The sequence below is a fragment of the Misgurnus anguillicaudatus genome, chromosome 22 (genome assembly GCF_027580225.2).
Source record: "Misgurnus anguillicaudatus chromosome 22, ASM2758022v2, whole genome shotgun sequence".
Taxonomy (NCBI): Eukaryota; Metazoa; Chordata; class Actinopteri; order Cypriniformes; family Cobitidae; genus Misgurnus; species Misgurnus anguillicaudatus.
In genome coordinates, this window is record NC_073358.2 from 46,936,384 (window position 1) to 46,956,681 (window position 20,298).

The window sequence follows — 20,298 nt, forward strand, 5'->3', positions numbered from 1 at the left end:
CTGTAAGCGAGTGTACTTCAACAAGGTTATGTCAGAACGCTTTCCTGAACGCAAAGCTTTGTTTAACCTTAACGCTGCCACAACACAGCTATATCGTACAGGACCTGATGGAGACAGACTTGTACAAGCTGTTAAAGACGCAGCATTTGAGCAATGACCACATCTGTTACTTCTTGTACCAGATCTTGCGCGGTCTGAAGTACATACACTCGGCGAATGTTCTCCACCGAGACCTGAAACCTTCAAACCTGTTGCTCAACACTACCTGTGACCTCAAGGTAAGGCAGAGGTTCACCTCATTACTCCATTTATGAACCACAATATCATTTTTTGGGCACATCATTCATCCGATTTGTCCGAAACTACTCTATTATTCGTTTTGTCAGGTGTGATTTTAGCTACACTACTATTATATAAATCGTCTAATAGTACTTTTTTTTACCCTATATTTTCAGATCTGTGATTTTGGGCTTGCCCGGGTGGCGGATCCAGACCACGACCACACTGGGTTCCTGACGGAGTACGTAGCCACACGTTGGTATCGAGCACCAGAGATTATGCTCAATTCAAAGGTGAGGTATTCATTTCATGAATTATTAGTCTAATGCTTCAAATACATGTTTAAGGTATATGTCCCTTACTCTGGCTAATGACATTATTGTCTATGGGGCCATTCAAGTTCGTTATTTCAAATGTGGACGTGCACGTGGTGCGACGCGCTCGTTTTTTCGAGTTAAAAAGATCTCAACTTTTCAGAATGCCGCATGCGATGTGACAGAAACCTACGCGCCTAGCATTTTTCACGCGTTTTTAGGCGCGACCCCTAAGGTCACTTTACATGACATTTTCAACCAAAAAGCTGGAAACGTTTTATGCGTTTTAAGTCTTTCCTCACTAGTGTTTTTTAAAAAATGCTAGTCAGCGGCAGCATTTTTTATGATTTTCAAGCTTTCCTGAAAATCTTTCTTTTTTAAATATATAAAATATATCAAAAATACAATATTTTGAGCAAAAAGCTGAGATAATTCCAAAAAAGAGTTAAAATGACCAGATTTTTTAAATGAAAAGGAGGAACATTTCTAAGTTCAATGGACAAAATATCATTAAAATCTTAGTTGTTATTATATCTATGAATTAAAAAACTGGTAATGTTTTCATCTTTTTCTTGTTGTGAGTTTGTGGAGAACAGAACACCAAAAAACGGGACTGGTCACCTTATATTACCGTATTTTCCGGACTATAAGTCGCACTTTTTTTCATAGTTCGGCTGGTCCTGCTACTTATAGTCAGGTGCGACTTATATGTCAAAATTAATTCATACTGACTAAAGCCCGGAATACACTGCACGATTTTTGTCCTCTTATAAGATCATTACCTTATCACACTGTGCGACATGTATAGTTTAAACTCGGGTACGAGAGGCGTGTAGACTGTACGATGATGACACGGAAGCTTCGGCGGCTGCGTCACACGTTGCGTAACGTCACCAGCATGCGCTCGTGGTAAACAAATACCGGCGCGCAGGTCGTAGCAGCAAACACACTGTGCGATGATCATGCCGAATTTCTGACACTGCCAGAAAACTATCGTAGGCTATCTTTGGACGCAAGACCGGGAAAACGGCCGTCTTTGAACCTCTCTCACTGTACGACATAGGACCACCGATGGAGAGCCACGATCACAGAAATCGCGACGATAGTTTCACGATGGCAATCTTTCATCTGGGACAGCCAATTATCGTGCAGTGTATCCCGGGCTTAACATAAACCAAAAGAAAACATTACTGTCTACAGCCACGAGAGGGCGCTATATGTTGCTCCTGTAGCCTTCCCCTGAAAAAAAAAAACTGTTAACTAAAACATTAACTTACACACAATGGAGAAAGACTTAACAAACAAAATGCCCCCCAAAAGAATAACAATTTTCTAAATAAATGCGACTTATAGTCCAGTGCGACATATATGTTTTTTACTCTTCGTGACGCATTTTTTGACTGGTGCGACTTATACTCCGGAGCGACTTATAGTCCGGAAAATACGGTACATGATGGCCATAACAATAGTGGCGGCCTACAGGACTGTGTTTGTGCTACTCAAGATACGGAGTATATTAAAGGGGACATACCATGAAAATGTGACCTTTTCATGTTTAAGTGCTATAATTGGGTCCCCAGTGCTTTTATCAACCTAGAAAATGTGTAAAAGAACAATCCTGCAACTTAATTTTGGTAAACCAATTTTCTCAAGCATGTAAAAAATAGGTCATTGAAATTTGGCTCCTCTGGTGATGTCAAAAGGGGATAATACCATCCCTTAATCTACACTATCCAACCACGGCACTGCCATTTAGTGCAGAGATCAGCTCATTTGCATTTAAAAGGACACACCCAAAAACGCCACATTTACTTGCTACAATGAATTATCTATATGATATTTTGAGCTAAAACTTCACATATGTACTCTGGGGACACCAAAGATTTATTTGACATCTTAAAGTCTTGTGAAATGTCCGCTTTCTCTTCTTCACACTTGTGTTACCACTTTTTTTTTTCGTTTTATAGTCCAGGGTCATTTGTAGTAATAAATCTACCTCATCATTCGTACAAACAAAATTGCTTGATGCTTACACCATCATAACGCTCTGTAGAAGAGTGCGTATCTGAGCTGGCTCATAGTGTTTCTTTATAAAGTAACATCGCCAACTACTGGTATGTTATGCTTAATACAGCATTTTTAGTCATTTTGCAGATAAATGTGAACAGGGATCATTTTTACTACGTTGTGGTGTGTATGTGAAATATTCCTGTACGCGTTCTTTTTTGGTACAATAGTTGTCGTGTAAATGTAGCTTAAAATATTTGTTTTAATAAAGTAGTTTGCTACTAAGTGATTACCGTATTCATATACTATGGAGCTTACATTGCACATTAAAAATGTACTCTGACATTACCATGTTGTATTTAGATTAGATATGAACATAGAAATTACAAAATGATATATTAATAAAGATTGTGTTACTGCAGCTGTTTAAAACACATTTTCTCTTTGTCTTTTTTTAGGGTTACACTAAGTCTATTGATATCTGGTCAGTTGGTTGCATTCTGGCTGAGATGCTTTCAAACAGACCCATCTTTCCTGGGAAACACTACCTGGATCAGCTAAACCACATTTTAGGTGAATTTAGGTTTTTCATTTTCTGGATTTATTTTGCTATTTCTTGCTTTCTTTATTTCGTTCTTTTTTTCTGTGTCATTTTATTTCTTTCTCTATTATTCTTTCTGTCTGATTCCTTATTTCTCGGTTTCTTTCTTGCTTTCTTCCTTTTTTTGTCTGCATAATCATTTGTTTGTTCAATCTTTGTCTTTCTTCTCTTTCTTTCTCACTCTTTTTTCTTTCTTTCTTTCTTTCTTTCTTTCTTTCTTTCTTTCATTCTTTCTTTCTTTCTTTCTTTCCCTTTGTCATTTTCATGATTTTTTTGCTTTCTTTATTTCATTCTTTAATTCTGTGTCATTCTCTTTCTTTCTCTATTATTCTCTTTGTTTGATTCTTTATTTCTCAGTTTCTTTCTTTTGTTCTTTTTTAGTTTTTATTCTTCATTTGTTCGTTCAATCTTAATTTGTCTTTCTCTTTATTTCTTTCATTCTTTTTCCATGCCTTTTCTCTCTCGCTCTTTCTCATTTATTACATTTTTTCTTTCTTTTTCTTTCTCATTTTCTTTCTTTTTTTTGCTTTCTATATTTTGTTCTTTTTTATTTTTGTTATTTCTGTGTCATTCTCTTTCTATTATTCTTTTTGTCTGTATCTTTATTTCTCTGTTTCTTTCTTGCCTTCATTCTTTGTTTGTTTGTTTGTTTGTTCGTATGTTCGTATGGTCATTTGTTTGTTCAATCGTCTTTTCCCTTCTTTCTTTCGTTCTTTCTTTCTTTCTTTCTTTCTTTCTTTCGTTTTTTCTTTCTTACGTTCTTTCTTTCGTTTTTTCTCATTTTCTTTCTTTCTTTCTCATTTTCTTGATTTATTTTTTTTGCTTTCTAGATTTCTCTGTTTTTTTCTTGCCTTCGTCCTTTGTTTGTTTGTTTGTTTGTTTGTTTGTTTGTTCGTATGTTCGTATGGTCATTTGTTTGTTCAATCGTCTTTTCCCTTCTTTCTTTCTTTCTTTCTTTCTTTCTTTCTTTTCTTTCTTTCCTTTATTCTTTCTTTCCTTCTTTCTTTCTTTCCTTCTTTCTTTCGTTTTTTCTCATTTTCTTTCTTTTTCATTTTCTTGATTTATTTTTTTGCTTACTAGATTTCTCTGTTTCTTTCTTGCCTTCGTCCTTTGTTTGTTTGTTTGTTTGTTTGTTCGTATGTTCGTATGGTCATTTGTTTGTTCAATCGTCTTTTCCCTTCTTTCTTTCTTTCGTTCTTTCTTTCTTTCGTTCTTTCTTTCTTTCTTTCGTTCTTTCTTTCGTTTTTTCTCATTTTCTTTCTTTCTTTCTCATTTTCTTGATTTATTTTTTTGCTTTCTAGATTTCTCTGTTTCTTTCTTGCCTTCGTCCTTTGTTTGTTTGTTTGTTTGTTCGTATGGTCATTTGTTTGTTCAATCGTCTTTTCCCTTTTTTCTTTCTTTCTTTCTTTCTTTCGTTCTTTCTTTCTTTCGTTCTTTCTTTCTTTCGTTCTTTCTTTCGTTTTTTCTCATTTTCTTTCTTTCTTTCTCATTTTCTTGATTTATTTTTTTGCTTTCTAGGTTTCTCTGTTTCTTTCTTGCCTTCGTCCTTTGTTTGTTTGTTTGTTTGTTTGTTTGTTCGTATGGTCATTTGTTTGTTCAATCGTCTTTTCCCTTATTCTTTCTTTCTTTCTTTCTTATTTCTTAATGTCTTTCTTTCTTTTTTCTCATTTTCTTGATTTATTTTTTTGCTTTCTAGATTTCATTCTTTAATTCTGTTTCATTCTCTTTCTTTCTCTATTATTTCTTTTTGTCTGTTTCTTCATTTCTCTGTTTCTTTCATGCTTTCGTTCTTTTTGTTTGTAAATGTAAATGGTAATTTCATTTGTTGGTTCAATCTTTGTCTTTCCCCTTATTCTTTTGTTCGTTCTTTTTGCTTATCTCTTTCTTTCTATAACATTTTTACGTTTTTTTCTTTCTTTCTTTTTCTTTATCATTTTCTGGATTTTTTTTTCTTTTATTTTTCTCTTTCTGTCTTGCTTTCGTCCTTTGTTTGTTTGTATGGTCATTTGGTTAGGGTTAGGGCTTTTTTTCTTTTTTCTCTTTCTTTCTCTCGCTTTTTTCACATTTATTTCATTTCTATTTTTCTTTTTCAGCAGCTCTATATTTAATTGGTCGATTGTAATTTGCAAATATATAACATTTGTTGTTATTATATATTATTATTACAGAGAGGTAATTATGCCATATCTTGCCTAAGGCATGCGATCACCAGCTCAACTTCAGAATTCTGTTTACAAAGGCAAACGCGTTTTTCTCTCAGCTGAATAATTGATGCATATCGAGCGCTCTTCAAAAGCTCTATAGGTGATTCATCCATGACTGAAATATGATATAGATGGTCAGTTTTGCAGTGTTAGGACTAAGAAAGATAAGCTGGATGTTATCATCTAAAAATGCTGAATCGGCATGTCCGTCGTAAGCAGAAGAACATCAGATGTTGGTTGATTTCCCTTCTCTTGGTTTACCTCACCTCTTGCTCTCTCTCTCTCTCTCCGTCTCACACTCTCTCTTCTGTTACATCAGTGTGAAAACTTAGTGTTTCCTGTCAGAGATGATGTTGATTTTGACCTAATCTAATTAGATTCATAACCTTGTGTATGTCTAAGGGTGTGAGTTTCCTAGTTGTTTCTAGGTTCAGAAAGACAAATAATCACAAGCAACAGGTTTTCCTCCACTACCACACGTCTCTTTGGCTTGTCTGGCCTGTAGAAGCAGATGTTTCCCTGTTAACTCCACTCATTTCCTTGTTCTGTGTGTGTGTGTGTGTGTGTGTGTGTGTGTGTGTGTGTGTGCGTGTGCGTGCGTGCGCGTTTGTCATTATCATGGTGTACTGAGATGTATCAAACACAAAATATAATTCACTTCAAATATAATAAAAAACATTAAAGCCCATTTAGGCAGATGGGCTACAACAGCAGAAGACCTCACCGGGTACCCATCGGTTCCACTACAAATAGGAAAATAGGCTAGAATTTGCACGAGCTCACCAAAATTGCAAAGTTGAAGACTGGAAAAATGTTGCCTGGTTTGATGAGTCTCGATTTCTTTTGAGACATTCAGATGGTAGAGTCAGAATTTGGCGTAAACAGAATGAGAACATGGATCCATCATGCCTTGTTACCACTGTGCAAGCTGCTGGTGGTGGTGTAATTGTGTGGGCAATGTTTTCTTGGCGCACTTTAGGCCCCTTAGTGCCAATTGGGCATCGTTTAAATACCACGGCCTACCTGAGCATTGTTTCTGACCATGTCCATCCCTTTATGGCCACCATGTACCCATCCTCTGATGGCTACTTCCAGCAGGATAATGCACCATGTCACAAAACTCGACTCATTTCAAATTGGTTTCTTGAACATGACAATGAGTTCACTGTACTAAAATGGCCCCCACAGTCACCAGATCTCAACCCAATAGAGCATCTTTGGGATGTGGTGGAATGGGAGTTTCGTGCCCTGAATGTGCACTATATCCTATCAATATGGGCCAACATTTCTAAAGAATGCTTTCAGCACCTTGTTGAATCAATGCCACAGAGAGATTTAGGCCGTTTTGAAGGCGAAAGGGGGTCAAACACAGTATTAGTATGGTGTTCCTAATAATCCTTTAGGTGAGTTTATGTATAAACTCACCTAAAGGATTATGCCCAATGCCCATTTTTACATGTAAATTAGCTTAATTGCTATTATTTACCAATTAAGTTATTTAAATGTGTATAGTGCTTTTGATTACTGCTGAAAGCTGCTTTACAAAAAATATTAATTAGATTTTTTTTCTGAAGTGGCCATTATTCACAATGCTTAAACATGTGTGTGTGTGTGTGTGTGTGAGTGTGTGTGTGTGTGTGTGTGTGTGTGTGTGTGTATGTGTGTGTGTGTGTGTGTGTGTATAGCATAGCTTTCTACATGTAAATGGAACGTGTCACATAAAACATCAAAGAGTTTGAAGTCATTGTGTTCTGCCAGGATGGCAAAGAGCGGAGCAACAGACACCCAACTGAAATGAGATAATGGCTCTTTTTACTTTCTTATTATGCTTTTCTTCTTTTGGTTGTCCTCACTTTTCCTTTATCCGCTTTCATTTCCTTTCTCCTTATTTCCTGCCCTCCTTCCAGTCCTCTAATCCTCTTTCTGTGTGTTTGTTTCTCCTGCAGGTATTTTGGGCTCTCCGTCTCAGGAGGATCTCAACTGCATCATCAACATCAAGGCGAGAAATTACCTGCTGTCTCTTCCTCTCCGATGCAAAGTGCCCTGGAATCGCCTCTTTCCTAACGCAGACCCTAAAGGTCAGAGTTCAACTCCATGCAGATTGAAGCATTCATATTTTAATGCTTAATCATCCTTAAGGACATCTTTCAGGGTGTGATTCACTCCATCAGATTTTTGCCTCCTTAAATTGATAATATGATTTCCAGTAGTTGTTTTATTTACTAGATAGATTCAGTACTGTTTTGTTCTTGTAGCGCTGGATCTGCTGGATAAGATGTTGACCTTTAACCCTCATAAGAGGATCGAGGTGGAGGAGGCGCTGGCTCACCCGTACCTGGAGCAGTACTATGACCCCACAGACGAGGTCAGTGTCCTTCTTCATAATGAAAAACATGAATAATCTTACACTTTTTTTATATAAAAAACATTTATTGGTTTGTTCTGAGCGCTGTTGTTACTTAAACATTTATTGTGATGTATTTGTAAACAATACTAATGAATATTATAATTTATTGACCAGCTGACTGTACATTATCCCATTTATTAAAATGCAGCTTCCCATATAAATCAGTAAATAAAAAATATTGATTTAAGTTTTTAATTATGTATGAAGAGATTGTGGAGTGATACGAGACATGTAAAGTTAGCACAGCTCTGAAGAAAATCTGTCAAGCAGTCAATTAAATAGTTTTACAGTCATCATACAAAATATATGACCAATAAACCCTGCAATTGATCAATTGGAATCACATCTTCCAGGCATCCTTAAATGAGTACATACAACCATATAATGTGGGCATGACTATCGTGCTTTTGCACACCTTTAGAGTTTATGGTGATCAAAGTTTGAGAGCATTTCCTTTGACCTACTGAGGTGTATCTATTTGAATGTGATTGGTAGTTTTAACATAAGAATGGAAGATTACTGTCACATGATTTATAGCATTTACGCAACAATTGGTTACTAGTTACAAAACTACAGACTGGTTGCATAACTAAGCATAAGCGAAGCATTCATATAACAACTCTGTACTGATTGTTATAGTAAATGCATCATTCAGGAATTCAACCTGCGCAAGCATCTTTTCTACAATAAATGTGTAGATGGAAGGAAATTGTAGTAAAATGCATCATTATTTCCTTTCTACAGCCTGTTGCTGAGGCTCCATTTAAATTCGATATGGAGCTGGATGACTTGCCCAAAGAGACTTTAAAGGAGCTGATTTTTGCAGAAACTGCACGCTTCCAGCCAGGATATAGACCATAGTCTACTGTACAGGTAAATTACAAACTATAGCTTACTGCACAGGTAAATCACAGTCTATTGTCTACTGCATAGGTAAATCACAGTCATTGGTCTACGGCACAGGTAAACCAGTCCATAATTTATTGCACAGGTAAATCACAGTCCATAGTCTACTGCACGGGTAGATCACAGTCAATAGTCTACTGCACAGGTAGATCACAGTCCATAGTCTTCTGCACAGGTAAATCATAATCCATTGTCTACTGCACATGTAAATCACAGTCCATAGGCTACTGCAAAGGTAAATCACAGTCCAAAGTCTACTGCACTGGTAAATCACAGTCCATTGTTTACTGCACATGTAAATCACAGTCCATAGGCTACTGCAAAGGTAAATCACAGTCCATAGTCTACTGCACATGTAAATTACAGTCCATAGGCTACTGCAAAGGTAAATTACAGTCCATAGGCTACTGCAAAGGTAAATCACAGGCCAGAGTCTACTGCACAGGTAAACTAGACTATAGGCTACTGCACAGGTTAATCACAGTCCATAGGCTACTGCAAAGGTAAATCACAGTCCATAGTCTACTGCACAGGTTAATCACAGTCCATAGGCTACTGCACAGGTTAATCACAGTCCATAGGCTACTGCAAAGGTAAATCACAGTCCATAGTCTACTGCACAGGTAAACAAGACAATAGTCAAGTCCACAGGTTAATCACAGTCCATAGTCTACTGCACAGGTTAATCACAGTCCATAGGCTACTGCACAGGTTAATCACAGTCCATAGGCTACTGCACAGGTTAATCACAGTCCATAGGCTACTGCACAGGTTAATCACAGTCCATAGGCTACTGCACAGGTAATTCACAGTCCATAGGCTACTGCACAGGTAATTCACAGTCCATAGGCTACTGAACAGGTAAATCACAGTCCATAGGCTACTGAACAAATAAATCACAGTCCATAGTCTACTGCACAGGTAAATCACAGTCCATAGTCTACTGCACAGGTAAATCACAGTCCACAGTCTACTGCACAGGTACATCACAGTCCATAGGCTACTGCACAGGTAAATCACAGTCCATAGGCTACTGCACAGGTAAATCGCAGTCCATAGGCTACTGCACAGGTAAATCGCAGTCCATAGGCTACTGCACAGGTAAATCGCAGCCCATAGTCTACTGCACAGGTAAATCACAGTCCACAGTCTACTGCACAGGTAAATCACAGTCCATAGTCTACTGCACAGGTAAATCACAGTCCATAGGCTACTGCAAAGGTAAATCACAGTCCATAGTCTACTGCACAGGTAAATCACAGTCCATAGTCTACTGCACAGGTAAATCACAGTCCATAGTCTACTGCACAGGTAAATCACAGTCCATAGTCTACTGCATAGGTAAATCACAGTCCATAGTCTACTGCATGGGTAGATCACAGTCAATAGTCTACTGCACAGGTAAATCACAGTCCATAGGCTACTGCAAAGGTAAATCACAGTCCATAGTCTACTGCAAAGGTAAATCAAAGTCCATAGTCTACTGCACAGGTAAATCACAGTCCATAGTCTACTGCACAGGTAAATCACAGTCCATAGGCTACTGCAAAGGTAAATCAAAGTCCATAGTCTACTGCAAAGGTAAATCAAAGTCCATAGTCTACTGCACAGGTTAATCACAGTCCATAGGCTACTGCAAAGGTAAATCACAGTCCATAGTCTACTGCACAGGTAAATCACAGTCCATAGGCTACTGCAAAGGTAAATCACAGTCCATAGTCTACTGCACAGGTAAATCAAAGTCCATAGTCTACTGCACAGGTAAATCACAGTCCATAGTCTACTGCACAGGTAAATCACAGTCCATAGGCTACTGCAAAGGTAAATCAAAGTCCATAGTCTACTGCAAAGGTAAATCAAAGTCCATAGTCTACTGCACAGGTTAATCACAGTCCATAGGCTACTGCAAAGGTAAATCACAGTCCATAGTCTACTGCACAGGTAAACTAGACTATAGTCAACTGCACAGGTTAATCACAGTCCATAGGCTACTGCACAGGTTAATCACAGTCCATAGGCTACTGCACAGGTTAATCACAGTCCATAGGCTACTGCACAGGTTAATCACAGTCCATAGGCTACTGCACAGGTAAATCACAGTCCATAGTCAACTGCACGGGTAAATCACAGTCCATAGTCTACTGCACAGGTAAATCAAAGTCCATAGTCTACTGCACAGGTAAATCACAGTCCATAGTCTACTGCACAGGTAAATCACAGTCCATAGGCTACTGCAAAGGTAAATCAAAGTCCATAGTCTACTGCAAAGGTAAATCAAAGTCCATAGTCTACTGCACAGGTTAATCACAGTCCATAGGCTACTGCAAAGGTAAATCACAGTCCATAGTCTACTGCACAGGTAAATCACAGTCCATAGGCTACTGCAAAGGTAAATCACAGTCCATAGTCTACTGCACAGGTAAATCAAAGTCCATAGTCTACTGCACAGGTAAATCACAGTCCATAGTCTACTGCACAGGTAAATCACAGTCCATAGGCTACTGCAAAGGTAAATCAAAGTCCATAGTCTACTGCAAAGGTAAATCAAAGTCCATAGTCTACTGCACAGGTTAATCACAGTCCATAGGCTACTGCAAAGGTAAATCACAGTCCATAGTCTACTGCACAGGTAAATCACAGTCCATAGGCTACTGCAAAGGTAAATCACAGTCCATAGTCTACTGCACAGGTAAATCAAAGTCCATAGTCTACTGCACAGGTAAATCACAGTCCATAGTCTACTGCACAGGTAAATCACAGTCCATAGGCTACTGCAAAGGTAAATCAAAGTCCATAGTCTACTGCAAAGGTAAATCAAAGTCCATAGTCTACTGCACAGGTTAATCACAGTCCATAGGCTACTGCAAAGGTAAATCACAGTCCATAGTCTACTGCACAGGTAAACTAGACTATAGTCAACTGCACAGGTTAATCACAGTCCATAGGCTACTGCACAGGTTAATCACAGTCCATAGGCTACTGCACAGGGAAATCACAGTCCATAGGCTACTGTACAGGTAAATCACAGTCCATAAGCTACTGCACAGGTAAATCAAAGTCCATAGTCTACTGCACAGGTAAATCACAGTCCATAGTCTACTGCACAGGTAAATCACAGTCCATAGTCTACTGCACAGGTTAATCACAGTCCATAGGCTACTGCAAAGGTAAATCAAAGTCCATAGTCTACTGCAAAGGTAAATCAAAGTCCATAGTCTACTGCACAGGTTAATCACAGTCCATAGGCTACTGCAAAGGTAAATCACAGTCCATAGTCTACTGCACAGGTAAACTAGACTATAGTCAACTGCACAGGTTAATCACAGTCCATAGGCTACTGCACAGGTTAATCACAGTCCATAGGCTACTGCACAGGTTAATCACAGTCCATAGGCTACTGCACAGGTTAATCACAGTCCATAGGCTACTGCACAGGTTAATCACAGTCCATAGGCTACTGCACAGGTTAATCACAGTCCATAGGCTACTGCACAGGTAATTCACAGTCCATAGGCTACTGCACAGGTAATTCACAGTCCATAGGCTACTGAACAGGTAAATCACAGTCCATAGGCTACTGAACAAATAAATCACAGTCCATAGTCTACTGCACAGGTAAATCACAGTCCATAATCTACTGCACAGGTAAATCAAAGTCCACAGTCTACTGCACAGGTACATCACAGTCTATAGGCTACTGCACAGGTAAATCACAGTCCATAGGCTACTGCACAGGTAAATCGCAGTCCATAGGCTACTGCACAGGTAAATCGCAGTCCATAGTCTACCGCACAGGTAAATCAAAGTCCATAGTTTACTGCACAGGTAAATCAAAGTCCATAGTCTACTGCACAGGTAAATCACAGTCCATAGTCTACTGCACAGGTAAATCACAGTCATTGGTCTACGGCACAGGTAAATCACAGTCAATAGTCTACTGCACGGGGAGATCACAGTCCATAGTCTACTGCACAGGTAGATCACAGTCCATTGTCTACTGCACAGGTAAATCACAGTCCATAGGCTACTGCAAAGGTAAATCAAAGTCCATAGTCTACTGCAAAGGTAAATCAAAGTCCATAGTCTACTGCACAGGTTAATCACAGTCCATAGGCTACTGCAAAGGTAAATCACAGTCCATAGGCTACTGCACAGGTAAACTAGACTATAGTCAACTGCACAGGTTAATCACAGTCCATAGGCTACTGCACAGGTTAATCACAGTCCATAGGCTACTGCACAGGTTAATCAAAGTCCATAGTCTACTGCACAGGTAAATCACAGTCCATAGGCTACTGCACAGGTAAACTAGACTATAGTCAACTGCACAGGTTAATCACAGTCCATAGGCTACTGCACAGGTTAATCACAGTCCATAGGCTACTGCACAGGTTAATCACAGTCCATAGGCTACTGCACAGGTTAATCACAGTCCATAGGCTACTGCACAGGTTAATCACAGTCCATAGGCTACTGCACATGTAATTCACAGTCCATAGGCTACTGCACAGGTAATTCACAGTCCATAGGCTACTGAACAGGTAAATCACAGTCCATAGGCTACTGAACAAATAAATCACAGTCCATAGTCTACTGCACAGGTAAATCACAGTCCATAATCTACTGCACAGGTAAATCAAAGTCCACAGTCTACTGCACAGGTACATCACAGTCTATAGGCTACTGCACATGTATATCACAGTACATAGGCTACTGCACAGGTAAATCAAAGTCCTTTGGCTACTGCACAGGTAAATCACAGTCCAAAGTCTACTGCACAGGTAAATCACAGTCCATAGTTTACTGCACAGGTAAATCACAGTCCATAGGCTACTGCACAGGTAAATCAAAGTCCATAGTCTACTGCACAGGTAAATCACAGTCCATAGTTTGCTGCACAGGTAAATCAAAGTCCACAGTCTACTGCACAGGTAAATCACAGTCCATAGGCTACTGCACAGGTAAATCACAGTCCATAGGCTACTGCACAGGTAAATCACAGTCCATAGGCTACTGCACAGGTAAATCACAGTACATAGGCTACTGCACAGGTAAATCACAGTCCATAGGCTACTGCACAGGTCAATCACAGTCCATAATCTACTGCACAGGTAAATCTTAGTCCATAGTTTACTGCACAAGTAAATCAAAATCCGTAGTCTACTGCACAGGTAAATCACAGTCCATAGGCTACTGCACAGGTAAATCACAGTCCATAGTTTACTGCACAGGTAAATCACAGTCAATAGTCTACTGCACGGGGAGATCACAGTCCATAGTCTACTGCACGGGTAGATCACAGTCCATTGTCTACTGCACAGGTAAATCACAGTCCATAGGCTACTGCACAGGTAATTCACAGTCCATAGGCTACTGCACAGGGAAATCACAGTCCATAGGCTACTGCACAGGTTAATCACAGTCCATAGGCTACTGCACAGGTTAATCACAGTCCATAGGCTACTGCACATGTAATTCACAGTCCATAGGCTACTGCACAGGTAATTCACAGTCCATAGGCTACTGAACAGGTAAATCACAGTCCATAGGCTACTGAACAAATAAATCACAGTCCATAGTCTACTGCACAGGTAAATCACAGTCCATAATCTACTGCACAGGTAAATCACAGTCCACAGTCTACTGCACAGGTACATCACAGTCTATAGGCTACTGCACAGGTAAATCACAGTCCATAGGCTACTGCACAGGTAAATCACAGTCCATAGTTTACTGCACAGGTAAATCAAAGTCCATAGTCTACTGCACAGGTAAATCACAGTCCATAGGCTACTGAACAGGTAAATCACAGTCCATAGGCTACTGCACAGGTAAATCACAGTCCATAATCTACTGCACAGGTAAATAACAGTCCATAGTCTACTGCACAGGGAAATCACAGTCCATAGGCTACTGCACAGGTAAATCACAGTCCATAGTCTACTGCACAGGTAAATCACAGTCCATAGGCTACTGCACAGGTAAATCACAGTCCATAGTTTACTGCACAGGTAAATCACAGTCCATAGGCTACTGCACGGGTAGATCACAGTCAATAGTCTACTGCACGGGTAGATCACAGTCCATAGGCTACTGCACAGGTAATTCACAGTCCATAGGCTACTGCACATGTAATTCACAGTCCATAGGCTACTGCACAGGTAATTCACAGTCCATAGGCTACTGAACAGGTAAATCACAGTCCATAGGCTACTGAACAAATAAATCACAGTCCATAGTCTACTGCACAGGTAAATCACAGTCCATAATCTACTGCACAGGTAAATCACAGTCCACAGTCTACTGCACAGGTACATCACAGTCTATAGGCTACTGCACAGGTAAATCACAGTCCATAGGCTACTGCACAGGTAAATCAAAGTCCATAGTCTACTGCACAGGTAAATCACAGTCCATAGTTTACTGCACAGGTAAATCAAAGTCCACAGTCTACTGCACAGGTAAATCACAGTCCATAGGCTACTGCACAGGTAAATCACAGTCCATAGGCTACTGCACAGGTAAATCACAGTCAATAGTCTACTGCACGGGTAGATCACAGTCCATAATCTACTGCACAGGTAAATCACAGTCCATAGTTTACTGCACAGGTAAATCTTAGTCCATAGTTTACTGCACAGGTAAATCAAAATCAGTAGTCTACTGCACAGGTAAATCACAGTCCATAGTCTACTGCACAGGTAAATCAAAGTCCATAATGTACTGCACAGGTAAATCAAATTCAATAGTCTACTGCACAGGTAAATCACAGTCCATAGTCTACTGCACAGGTAAATCACAGTCCATAGGCTACTGCACAGGTAAATCACAGTCCATAATCTACTGCACAGGTAATTCACAGTCCATAGGCTACTGCACAGGTTAATCACAGTCCATAGGCTACTGCACAGGTTAATCACAGTCCATAGGCTACTGCACAGGTTAATCACAGTCCATAGGCTACTGCACAGGTTAATCACAGTCCATAGGCTACTGCACATGTAATTCACAGTCCATAGGCTACTGCACAGGTAATTCACAGTCCATAGGCTACTGAACAGGTAAATCACAGTCCATAGGCTACTGAACAAATAAATCACAGTCCATAGTCTACTGCACAGGTAAATCACAGTCCATAATCTACTGCACAGGTAAATCAAAGTCCACAGTCTACTGCACAGGTACATCACAGTCTATAGGCTACTGCACAGGTAAATCACAGTCCACAGTCTACTGCACAGGTAAATCACAGTCCATAGGCTACTGCACAGGTAAATCGCAGTCCATAGTCTACTGCACAGGTAAATCACAGTCCATAATCTACTGCACAGGTAAAAACAAAGTCCATAGTCTACTGCACAGGTAAATCACAGTCCATAGTCTACTGCACAGGTAGATCACAGTCCATTGTCTACTGCACAGGTAAATCACAGTCCATAGGCTACTGCACAGGTAATTCACAGTCCATAGGCTACTGCACAGGTAAATCACAGTCCATAGGCTACTGCACAGGTAAATCACAGTCCATAGGCTACTGCACAGGTAAATCACAGTCCATAATCTACTGCACAGGTAAATCTTAGTCCATAGTTTACTGCACAGGTAAATCAAAATCTGTAGTCTACTGCACAGGTAAATCACAGTCCATAGGCTACTGCACAGGTAAATCACAGTCCATAGTTTACTGCACAGGTAAATCAAAGTCCATAGTCTACTGCACAGGTAAATCACAGTCCATAGGCTACTGCACAGGTAAATCACAGTCCATAGTCTACTGCACAGGTAAATCACAGTCCATAGTCTACTGCACAGGTAAATCACAGTTCATAGTCTACTGCACAGGTAAATCACAGTTCATAGTCTACTGCACAGGTAAATCACAGTCCATAGTTTACTGCACAGGTAAATCAAAGTTCATAGTCTACTGCACAGGTAAATCACAGTCCATAGGCTACTGCACAGGTAAATCACAGTCCACAGTCTATAGTTAATTGCACAGATAAACCAGACCAGTGTTTATTGCACAGGTAAATCACAGTACAGAGCCTCAGATCTATAGAATAATCTATTAAAAATGTACCGCAGTAGTGTAAAGACATGTCATGTTTCCTGTGCGTTTCCATGTTTAATGTTCTTTGAAGGCAGAAGCTGTTTAGTGGAAGTTCCTGTTGTACTTCCTGGATTACAAAGCAGTGCCAAGAACATTGCTATTCTTAGAAAACTAAAAATGCATAAATCTCCACATAGCTTATCATAGTATTTTACTAGCAGGACAATTTCATACTTGATGGCAATCCATTGAAATGGATTGAATGTAAAATCTTCAACAACACGAATTGGCTCTTTGCCTGTAGGTGTCTTTATAACAGCTGTGTATAATAAATGAAAGCTGCATACTACTTGAAATGGGTTGTTTAGAAAAATAAACATTTAGCAGTCAGACTGTAGACTGAGCTGTTGGTTGCAATTCATAATCTCACCACTAGATTCTGCTAAAAATCTAAACTGTGGATCTTTAATAAAGATTACAAATTTTATTTACACCGCAAAGCCGTTTTTACCTGCATTTGGCGGTTGCCAAGTGTTAGTTTTGAAAAACGTGTTTGTTTTTTGTGTTAATGTCCATGCCATGGTTTAACAGTAGCTGATTTTGTTTTATTCTTGTTTGTAGGCAGCATTCTGGATTTGATCGTGCTGATGTTTCGGTCTCCACCCCACTGTGTGCTGTGGTCCTATTTCGGACTTCATCGCCAGCATCATCTTATCTCCTCCTAAACCCCAAAACTACAAAAGCCCTCAAAGTTCATCCAAGCCTAACATCCAGTCTCCAGCAGAAAACATCCACCTCTTCTACAGTTTCAATCTCTCATTCCTTCACATCATAATGGAAGCGTAGAGCATCTCCCTCACTCTTTCTTCATCTTCTCATTCTTCTACCTACTTGCTTATCTGTGTGTCTGTGGATGTTTTGGATCTGAGATGAGCTTGTGAAGATTACAGATTAACTTTTTTTTTCTCTTGGTCTAAACTCTCTTGTACACTTATACAGTAAAAAAGTCTATGATTGTGTTATTGTTGTGCTTCTTTCTAGCCTCCTGTTAATCTTTCCAACAAGCTGCTTCTCTGAGCTGTCTGTAAGCCATTTTTTAAGTCCCACAAAGGTCGAACTAAGGACAGGGAGAAAATTAGGGCTCAGATTTTCTCTATTCGTGTATATATATATATAGATATATGCAGTGGACACTTATTACTCAACATTGTGCATCGCCAATCTCCTCAAAGTGCACAGAGATCTAAATTGCCAAGGTGCCATTTGAAACTTTTAATAAAGGTATTTTCATACATAAACATGTATTGCTAATGGCCCCTTTAACTCATCACATCTCTCAAAGATGTGCCTTTAGGCAATCAAGGGACATTTTGTATTATTAAAACAACCATAATTTACATTATTTTTACCGTTGATTCTCAATTGTAAACCCTTAATGATTCTTCATCTAAAAGATGCTTAAGCACCAAAGAAAAGACCAATTTTGACACCTTGGAAAAATGTGTACTTGTGTCCACATTATTAAACATTTAAAAGCCCTTATACCACTTGCAAAAAGAGGCGAATGCTTAAATGCATGCAGGTGAATACCACCTCTTTGCTGTGCAGGTGTACAGTATGTATATCTGTAAATCAGATCTTTTTAAATCTAATGCACACTTAAAAACTTTAGCTAGGTAGAAACTACTAAGTAGTAAGTTTTCATGAAATTGGAATATTTTGAATTATTAAGAAGACTTATTAAGAAAATGACAGTGCCTCCTCATCTGTATTCATTCTTTCCTGTTTGTATATATATATTTTTTGCTTTCTCTGCAACCCCTCCCCAACCGCCTTGTATCAATAAGACTGTGCCCTTGCATGACTGTTAAAAGCTTCTATACAAAGACAATGGAAGTGCCACACAGCTGGGGATTTTGCTATTGGTCTCTCAGGTTTTTGTTATATCTTACCTTTCGTGGTCTCGCATCTCTTCTATAACGAGTTAAAAAAGACAAAAAATCTTATTTCGCTTGCACGTGAGAAATTTGAGCTTTTTTGGAGAATTTAATAAGACCGCTCAACCAGAATGTCAAGTTTAATCCCAGGTGGAAATAAAGAGACATGTCAGGCATTCAGTTTTACTATAATTTCAACCACACAGTGGGGCAGTTTCCTGGACAGGGCTTACACTAAAATGTATGTTTGAGCCGTTTTAATTTAATACATCTTACACGTCTTAACATATATCAGTGCCATTGTTTTGTCTGAAGGTGCACACTTGGACTAATCTAAACCTTGTCCGGGAAACCACCCTAGTGAGTTTTCTGGTGGTGCTCCCAAAAAAAAAACCGGGAAAGTGAAAGTCCACCTGGCAATTTTTTTAACAATACACTTCGTATGCTAAATTGTACAGTTAAGTTATTGACACTGATATATGCATACAGTATGTGCATGGCTAAAGCGAGATGTTTTTTCCCACATTGGCCTTCGTATTTGGTTTACCGGCCCTTTATTACTTTCGCCTGGGTATGCAGCAAGACGCCACCTAGTGATTACTTGGCCTGGTAGCAAGGAGAGAATGGGTTATTCTTTAAAATAAAACGAAAAAATGACTTTGTAAGATAGCTTCTGCCGAATCAGTGTGCAGTCTGTCTGTTTCTGTGTGCCTTTATGCGTCACGAATAACAAACTTTATTGTGCAGCTTTTTGTTGGGGATCAGTTGTGACTTTTTGCGGTATACTCTTAAAATTATATATAATATATATTTAAAAATAACTACGAAAACAAAAAATCTAAATTCTTTATGTAATTTTAAGTCCTATTTGTCACAGCTTTTGTGATTTTGTGAATGTTTTGAGGAAATAAAGAATAAGCGTTTATTTCTGCCCTCCCCTGTTTGACCTGGTTGCATTTAGCCGCCTTTGGTTTTTTTGAAAGTTTTGTGCACACCTGTTTTTTATTGTAAAAAATGAATGTCTAGTGATTATATTATTAATCTTGTAAAAAATGTCTTTAATTTTGTTAGCAATGGCAAAATTTTGTTGTGAATTTTACTTGCAAGCTTCAAATACCCCAGCCTGTGACCCCTCGTTGTGTTTTTTGGGGTATCTGTAACATTGCTGGGGAAATGTATGATTACAAACATCTGAAATCTATTCAAATCCTTCGAATCTATATTGGATAAAAAGTGGCATTATGTTTCAGAGGTTTGTCTTCTTTACTACTGAAAAGACGGACAGTTTTAATTACCAGTATTGATCTCTGCATCTGCTAAGTCATGTAACCTATAAAAACAACAAAATAAAACCAATTGTATTGTTTTCGCCTCTAACTGTGTCTCTTTTATTATAATATTAGTCCTGTTAGGCTGTGCGTGGTGGACTTGTCTCCTCACCAAATGGATCAAATAGGCGTATCTTTCAAAAATCAGCCGCAACTCAAGATATGCTTTGGTATTGTCGAGTCCGGCTGTAGGGTAAAGACGCAATGCTCTGATTCTATTGTGCTGTCTTGGTTGTCAAGGCAACAGAAGTACTCGTCTTTCATT

The 20,298-nt window shown here is 39.0% G+C and overlaps 1 protein-coding gene across 2 annotated transcripts in view; it reads left to right on the forward strand.

Moving 5' to 3' along the window:
• mapk1 (mitogen-activated protein kinase 1) overlaps positions 1–20,082 on the forward strand; it is a 60,257-nt gene extending 40,175 nt beyond the window's left edge. Inside the window, exons 3-10 of one of the 2 annotated variants that reach the window (XM_073861113.1) lie at positions 89–278; positions 456–572; positions 3,059–3,173; positions 7,352–7,483; positions 7,661–7,770; positions 8,557–8,584; positions 8,695–8,715; positions 17,390–20,082. In XM_073861113.1, coding sequence (XP_073717214.1) covers positions 89–278; positions 456–572; positions 3,059–3,173; positions 7,352–7,483; positions 7,661–7,770; positions 8,557–8,584; positions 8,695–8,715; positions 17,390–17,493 — 817 coding nt within the window. In that variant the 3' untranslated portion in view covers positions 17,494–20,082. The other variant, XM_073861112.1, reaches the window with a different exon arrangement.
• Positions 20,083–20,298: the final 216 nt, after the last annotated feature.